Here is an 8,697-nt window from a genome sequence, read left to right as displayed (position 1 = left end):
AAGAATGTGCGACTTGTTACTCTGTTAAAGTGATTGTTCGCCGCCATATTGGTCCACCCGGAAGTGGCGGCGCTGGCGGCTGTGCGCGGGGCATACGGAGATTTCCTCAGAGACGGGCTCTCCTCCTGCTCCCAGGTAATGGCGGAGCCTCTGCTCTCCCGGGCGCCCGGCAGTGTGCGCTGTCCCCCATGTGTGGTCCAAATGTCTTCCCGCACCCCGTCGTCCCCTCTTTCCCTTCCCTTCGTCGTCCCCTCTTTCCCTTCCCTTCGTCGTCCCCTCTTTCCCTTCCCTTCGTCGTCCCCTCTTTCCCTGTCCCTTCGTCGTCCCCTCTTTCCCTTCCCTTCGTCGTCCCCTCTTTCCCTTCCCTTCGTCGTCCCCTCTTTCCCTTCCCTTCGTCGTCCCCTCTTTCCCTTCCCTTCGTCGTCCCCTCTTTCCCTTCCCTTCGTCGTCCCCTCTTTCCCTTCCCTTCGTCGTCCCCTCTTTCCCTTCCCTTCGTCGCCCCCTCTTTCCCTTCCCTTCGTCGCCCCCTCTTTCCCTTCCCTTCGTCGTCCCCTCTTTCCCTTCCCTTCGTCGCCCCCTCTTTCCCTTCCCTTCGTCGTCCCCCTCTTTCCCTTCCCTTCGTCGTCCCCTCTTTCCCTTCCCTTCGTCGTCCCCTCTTTCCCTTCCCTTCGTCGTCCCCTCTTTCCCTTCCCTTCGTCGTCCCCTCTTTCCCTTCCCTTCGTCGTCCCCTCTTTCCCTTCCCTTCGTCGTCCCCCTCTTTCCCTTCCCTTCGTCGCCCCCTCTTTCCCTTCCCTTCGTCGCCCCCTCTTTCCCTTCCCTTCGTCGCCCCCTCTTTCCCTTCCCTTCGTCGCCCCCTCTTTCCCTTCCCTTCGTCGCCCCCTCTTTCCCTTCCCTTCGTCGCCCCCTCTTTCCCTTCCCTTCGTCGCCCCCTCTTTCCCTTCCCTTCGTCGCCCCCTCTTTCCCTTCCCTTCGTCGCCCCCTCTTTCCCTTCCCTTCGTCGCCCCCTCTTTCTTTCCCTTTACCCTTCCTTTGTCGTCCCCCTCTTTCTTTCCCTTTACCCTTCCCTTTGTCGTCCCCCTCTTTCTTTCCCTTTACCCTTCCCTTCGTCGTCCCCCTCTTTCTTTCCCTTTACCCTTCCCTTCGTCGTCCCCTCTTTCTTTCCCTTTACCCTTCCCTTCGTCGTCCCCTCTTTCTTTCCCTTTACCCTTCCCTTCGTCGTCCCCTCTTTCTTTCCCTTTACCCTTCCCTTCGTCGTCCCCTCTTTCTTTCCCTTTACCCTTCCCTTCGTCGTCCCCATCTTTCTTTCCCTTTACCCTTCCCTTCGTCGTCCCCCTCTTTCTTTCCCTTTACCCTTCCCTTCGTCGTCCCCCTCTTTCTTTCCCTTTACCCCTCCCTTCGTCGTCCCCCTCTTTCTTTCCCTTTACCCTTCCCTTTGTCGTCCCCCTCTTTCTTTCCCTTTACCCTTCCCTTTGTCGTCCCTTCTTTCTTTCCCTTTACCCTTCCCTTTGTCGTCCCCCTCTTTCTTTCCCTTTACCCTTCCCTTTGTCGTCCCCTCTTTCTTTCCCTTTACCCTTCCCTTTGTCGTCCCCTCTTTCTTTCCCTTTACCCTTCCCTTTGTCGTCCCCCTCTTTCTTTCCCTTTACCCTTCCCTTTGTCGTCCCCTCTTTCTTTCCCTTTACCCTTCCCTTTGTCGTCCCCTCTTTCTTTCCCTTTACCCTTCCCTTTGTCGTCCCCTCTTTCTTTCCCTTTACCCTTCCCTTTGTCGTCCCCCTCTTTCTTTCCCTCCCCCCCTCTTTTTCCCATCATCTTAGTGGAAACTCCATCATCATGTTTAGGCATTGTGTTATGCTGGGAGTTGTAGTTCCACACTGCATCCTCAGGGTGTTGTCCTTTGTAATGTCACTGGACTGGATTTCTCCCCTCCGGGCTCATAGTTAGATCCACGGGTGCGGCTCGCTCAGGCGGGCGTCTCTTCCCGGTGCAAGTTGTCGGGGCGCGCTTGTTTGGCGCTGGTTGTCGGGGCACGCTTGTTTGGCGCTGGTTGTCGGGGCGCGCTTGTTTGGCGCGGGTTGTCGGGGGGCGCGCTTGTTTGGCGCGGGTTGTCAGGGGGCGCGCTTGTTTGGCGCGGGTTGTCGGGGGGGCGCGCTTGTTTTGGCGCGGGTTGTCGGGGGGGGCGCGCTTGTTTTGGCGCGGGTTGTCGGGGGGCGCGCTTGTTTTGGCGCTGGTTGTCGGGGGGGCGCGCTTGTTTTGGCGCTGGTTGTCGGGGGGGGCGCGCTTGTTTTGGCGCTGGTTGTCGGGGGGCGCGCTTGTTTTGGCGCTGGTTGTCGGGGGGGCGCGCTTGTTTTGGCGCTGGTTGTCGGGGGGCGCGCTTGTTTTGGCGCTGGTTGTCGGGGGGGCGCGCTTGTTTTGGCGCTGGTTGTCGGGGGGCGCGCTTGTTTTGGCGCTGGTTGTCGGGGGGCGCGCTTGTTTTGGCGCGGGTTGTCGGGGGGCGCGCTTGTTTTGGCGCGGGTTGTCGGGGGGCGCGCTTGTTTTGGCGCGGGTTGTCGGGGGGGCGCGCTTGTTTGGCGCGGGTTGTCGGGGGACGCGCTTGTTTGGCGCGGGTTGACGGGGGGTGCTTGTTTCTCACCTATCTCTCCATATCGGCAGGTTCAGGATGGCGCACCTCCCGCTGACTATGCCCCCTGACCGCGGAGCCGCCGGCCCCCTCTTCGCTGTGAGGTTCACCACGTTCGCGGTGGGGCACGGTCTGTCTGCCGCTCTGCGGTTTTATCTTCTGCATCTTTTGGTCGCTGATATTTAACCTTGAAGAGACAACGGCCACACACTGCGGGGGTGAGTATGAGCGCGGCACGTCTGGTGTGCACCATGTGGCGGTATGAGAAGGTGCAGGGGCGGCGTGTGATGTGGGTGATACAGGTGTGAAGGGTAACTCATGACTGCCCCCCGCCTGCGCCTGACCCTCTCCTGACGGCTGCCCCGCCGATCCCTCTGGTGCCTGACCCTCTCCTGACGGCTGCCTCCGCTGATCCCTCTGATTCCTGACCCTCTCCTGACGGCTGCCCCCGCTGATCCCTCTGATTCCTGACCCTCTCCTGACGGCTGCCTCCGCTGATCCCTCTGATTCCTGACCCTCTCCTGACGGCTGCCTCCGCTGATCTCTCTGGTGCCTGACCCTCTCCTGACGGCTGCCCCCGCTGATCCCTCTGGTGCCTGACCTTCTCCTGACGGATGCCCCCGCTGATCCCTCTGGTGCCTGACCCTCTCCTGACGGATGCCCCCGCTGATCCCTCTGGTGCCTGACCCTCTCCTGATGGCTGCCCCCGCTGATCCCTCTGGTGCCTGACGGCTGCCCCCGCTGATCCCTCTGGTGCCTGACCCTCTCCTGACGGCTGCCCCCCGCTGATCCCTCTGGTGCCTGACCCTCTCCTGACGGCTGCCCCCGCTGATCCTCTGGTGCCTGACCCTCTCCTGACGGCTGCCTCCGCTGATCCCTCTGGTGCCTGACCCTCTCCTGACGGCTGCCTCCGCTGATCCCTCTGGTGCCTGACCCTCTCCTGACGGCTGCCTCCGCTGATCCCTCTGGTGCCTGACCCTCTCCTGACGGCTGCCTCCGCTGATCCCTCTGGTGCCTGACCCTCTCCTGACGGCTGCCCCCGCTGATCCCTCTGGTGCCTGACCCTCTCCTGACGGCTGCCCCCGCTGATCCCTCTGGTGCCTGACCCTCTCCTGACGGCTGCCTCCGCTGATCCCTCTGGTGCCTGACCCTCTCCTGACGGCTGCCTCCGCTGATCCCTCTGGTGCCTGACCCTCTCCTGACGGCTGCCTCCGCTGATCCCTCTGGTGCCTGACCCTCTCCTGACGGCTGCCTCCGCTGATCCCTCTGGTGCCTGACCCTCTCCTGACGGCTGCCCCCGCTGATCCCTCTGGTGCCTGACCCTCTCCTGACGGCTGCCCCCGCTGATCCCTCTGGTGCCTGACCCTCTCCTGACGGCTGCCCCCGCTGATCCCTCTGGTGCCTGACCCTTTCTTGACGGCTGCCTCCGCTGATCCCTCTGGTGCCTGACCCTCTCCTGACGGATGCCCCTGCTGATATCACTGGTTTTCTTCATTTCCAGGTCCCGAATTACCTGCCGTCCATCAGTGCGGCCATAGGCGGAGTGACCCCGCAGCTGTACGTCTGGCGGTTCTGCATCGGCCTGCACTCGGCCCCCCGCCTGCTCGTGGCGGTGGCCTACCTCAACTACTACATGGCCCTCGGCGGCTCATACTGGAGGTGTCACATCAACTTGCTGCTGAACGTGTGCGAGATCCTGTGTCTGCTCCTCCTGACCTATGTCTCCTCCAAAGAGAACCACGGTGAGACGCTGCCCGGACCCCCGGGGACCCCCATACACCCCCCGGGGCCCCCATACCCCCCGGACCCCTGCACTCACCCACCCTCTCTCTGCAGGGATCCATCAGCTGGCCTTCATCCTCTTCATGGTCTTCTCCCTCGGGTATATGATGGTAACCATCAGGATCTGGCGTCTATCGCGGAAATACTCTGTAAGTGCCGAGGTAAGACGTCTTCACTGGACAAAGGTGCCCGGAGAAAATGCACCTCTACTCCAGTCACATCCAGAGCTGCAGTCACCGCTCCCACAATGCACTGCTGTGGGGGGAAAATTCCATCTTCTGAATACAGCACCGAAAATCCACTGTCATAGTGACCGCAGCTCTGGAGGTGACTGGAGGATAAGAGATAGGAAGGGAGGGCTCATCTCTGGGGGGTCCCCAGTACAAGACCATAAGCGCTTGGGGGAGCCCAAGCTCAACAGGGAAGGGGCCTGCAAAGCCAAGGGCCAATGGGACCACCCGAGCGTCACAAACGAATCCTCTGCCTGTAGTGAGGGGCCCGACTAATGTCCTGCTGCAAAACCCCGATCATCCACACGGGTAACATCTATAACCTCTCTCCTAGGAACATCGATCCTACAAGTGGAAGCTGCGGCTCTTCATCTTCAATGTGACGGCATTCCTGATCTCACTCATGTTTTACTACCGCCATAATGCGCACTGTGAAGCTGGAGGTAAGGAAAGGGGCGTGGCCCTAAGATATAGCGGTATGACCTAATATATACTGCTCCTATGTACAAGAATGTAACTGCTATAATACTGCCCCCTATGTACAAGAATATAACTGCTATAATACTGCTCCCTATGTACAAGAATATAACTACTATAATACTGCCCCCTATGTACAAGAATATAACTACTATAATACTCCCCCTATATACAAGAATATAACTACTATAATACTGCTCCCTATGTACAAGAATATAACTACTATATTCTTGTACATAGGGGGCAGTATATAGTAGTTATATTCTTGTACTATAGGGGGCAGTATATAACTACTATAATACTGCCCCTATGTACAAGAATATAACTACTATAATACTGCCCCTATGTACAAGAATATAACTACTATAATACTGCCCCTATGTACAAGAATATAACTACTATAATACTGCCCCTATGTACAAGAATATAACTACTATAATACTGCCCATATATACAAGAATATAACTACTATAATACTGCCCCTATGTACAGGAATATAATTACTATAATACTGCCCCCTATGTACAAGAATATAACTACTATAATACTGCCCCTATGTACAAGAATATAACTACTATAATACTGCCCCTATGTACAAGAATATAACTACTATAATACTGCCCATATATACAAGAATATAACCACTATAATACTGCCCCTATGTACAAGAATATAACTACTATAATACTGCCCCTATGTACAAGAATATAACTACTATAATACTGCCCCCTATGTACAAGAAGATAACTACAATAATACTGCCCATATATACAAGAATATAACCACTATAATACTGCCCCTATGTACAAGAATATAACTACTATAATACTGCCCCTATGTACAAGAATATAACTACTATAATACTGCTCCTATGTACAAGAATATAACTACTATAATACTGCCCCCTATATACAAGAATATAACTACTATAATACTGCCCCTATGTACAAGAATATAACTACTATAATACTGCCCCCTATATACAAGAATATAACCACTATAATACTGCCCCCTATGTACAAGAATATAACTACTATAATACTGCCCCTATGTACAAGAATATAACTACTATAATACTGCCCATATATACAAGAATATAACTACTATAATACTGCCCCTATATACAAGAATATAACCACTATAATACTGCTCCTATGTACAAGAATATAACTACTATAATACTGCCCCTATGTACAAGAATATAACTACTATAATACTGTCCCTATGTACAAGAATATAACTGCTATAATACTGCTCCTATGTACAGGAATATAATTACTATAATACTGCCCCCTATATACAAGAATATAACTACTATAATACTGCCCCTATGTACAAGAATATAACTACTATAATACTGCCCATATATACAAGAATATAACCACTATAATACTGCCCCTATGTACAAGAATATAACTACTATAATACTGCCCCTATGTACAAGAATATAACTACTATAATACTGCCCCCTATGTACAAGAATATAACTGCTATAATACTGCCCCTATGTACTGGAATATAATTACTATAATACTGCCCCCTATGTACTGGAATATAATTACTATAATACTGCCCCCTATGTACAAGAATATAACTACTATAATACTGCCCATATATACAAGAATATAACCACTATAATACTGCCCCTATGTACAAGAATATAACTACTATAATACTGCCCCTATGTACAAGAATATAACTACTATAATACTGCCCCCTATGTACAAGAATATAACTGCTATAATACTGCCCCTATGTACTGGAATATAATTACTATAATACTGCCCCCTATGTACTGGAATATAATTACTATAATACTGCCCCCTATGTACAAGAATATAACTACTATAATACCGCCCCTATGTACAGGAATATATCTACTATAATACCGCCTGTATGTACAGGAATATATCTACTATAATACCGCCTGTATGTACAGGAATATATCTACTATAATACCGCCTGTATGTACAGGAATATATCTACTATAATACCGCCTGTATGTACAGGAATATATCTACTATAATACCGCCTGTATGTACACTATCTTCTCTGTACAGTATTCTCTATTCTTTTCTGTCTTCCGCAGTGTACAGCGTGTTTGCGTTCTTCGAGTATCTGGTGGTCTTGTCTAATATGGGCTTCCACATGACGGCGTGGTGGGACTTCGGCAGTCAGGAGCTTCTGGTCTGTTCTCTGGAGGAGGAGAAGAGGATCTGAGGAGCCGGACACCCTCCTTCCATAGCGGGGGTGCAGTGTGGGCGACGTCAGGGGCATAGTCCTAATATGTGAACCAAAGACTGAATATCCCCCTCCTCCTGCTGCACCCCCAGACTGTGATCCCGGGGGGCAGAGCATGGAGAGTGTTGTGTTTGGGGTGTCTGGGGCTTGTGGTGAGACGGTTTCTAGTGATGAGCGAGAAGTGTAAAGTGACATACAACAGTGGAGAGTATATACCGCACCGCCCTCTAGTGGAGAGTATATACCACGCCGCTCTCTAGTGGAGAGTATATACTGCACTGCCCTCTAGTGGAGAGTATATACCACGCCGCTCTCTAGTGGAGAGTATATACTGCACATTACATGTCGGATAGACTGACAGGTTTACGGTACAGTTGCTGATTCTGAGGTTCCTGTTTCCTTCTCTATACAGCGGTGTGAGTGGAGGAGGAGGATGATGATGATGATGATGATGATTTACAGATTTTTATATTTTTGATACCTGTTTTATTAAATATTTATTGTGATTGTTCCATTAATCTGGATTATTTGTGAGTTATAATGAAGATATAATCTGGAGTGACGGCTTCATATGCGGTGTCACTAGTGGGACTGTGAAGGTAGCCTGGGCTATGGGCCGTTTGTCCAGATGTAATAAGATGATCTGTGTATGTAAATAATCAAAGTGTAGATGTCGTTGCATAATTATCTGTCTATATGACAATCATACAGACTCCATAATATGATTCTAAGATGTGTGTACAGTAAGGTGTTAACGGAGATAATGAAGCCAGAATGAACAAAGAGGTATTCATAACATACTGAGAGAATTCATAAGCAGTTGGTTCACACCATGTGGGATGTGGGGTGTTGGGTGTTGGGTGTTGGGTGTTGGGTGTTGGGTGTTGGGTGTTGGGTGTGGGGTGTGGGGTGTGGGATGTGGGATATTGACTCCTTGTTCTTGCTCCAAGGTTGAAGTTGAATGTTGTGTTGTATAATTACAAGTTTTCTAATACCCGGGTCAGAGCCGGCTTCTCCTCCAGCAGTGAACACGTTTCATTGTCTGATTCATTTCTACCTGCACAGAGCGATCTGAAATCCGTCTCTGTGACCCTGAAAAGCTCCATTTGCATTTTTCCCTAAATTCCCAACCTTGATAGGATCTTTGCAGTGACGGCTTCACGTGCGGTGTCTCTGGTGGGGTCTCTGGAGTGACGGCTTCACGTGCGGTGTCTCTGGTGGGATCTTTGCAGTGACGGCTTCACGTGCGGTGTCTCTGGTGGGATCTCTGCAGTGACGGCTTCACGTGCGGTGTCTCTGGTGGGGTCTCTGGAGTGATGGCTTCACGTGCGGTGTCTCTGGTGGGGTCTCTGC

At 51.9% G+C, this 8,697-nt stretch overlaps 1 protein-coding gene across 1 annotated transcript; it reads left to right on the top strand.

Moving 5' to 3' along the window:
• Nucleotides 1–55: 55 nt before the first annotated feature.
• Nucleotides 56–8,094, top strand: PGAP2 (post-GPI attachment to proteins 2). Its single transcript, XM_075337695.1, is given in 7 exon segments — nucleotides 56–135; nucleotides 2,647–2,737; nucleotides 2,739–2,832; nucleotides 4,117–4,356; nucleotides 4,451–4,557; nucleotides 4,961–5,069; nucleotides 7,193–8,094. Coding segments are annotated over 6 exon segments (765 nt in total). The 5' UTR covers nucleotides 56–135; nucleotides 2,647–2,653; the 3' UTR covers nucleotides 7,324–8,094.
• Nucleotides 8,095–8,697: the final 603 nt, after the last annotated feature.

Source organism: Anomaloglossus baeobatrachus, chromosome 2 (genome assembly GCF_048569485.1).
Source record: "Anomaloglossus baeobatrachus isolate aAnoBae1 chromosome 2, aAnoBae1.hap1, whole genome shotgun sequence".
In the NCBI taxonomy this organism is placed as follows: Eukaryota; Metazoa; Chordata; class Amphibia; order Anura; family Aromobatidae; genus Anomaloglossus; species Anomaloglossus baeobatrachus.
This window is presented reverse-complemented; position numbering and strand designations above follow the sequence as displayed.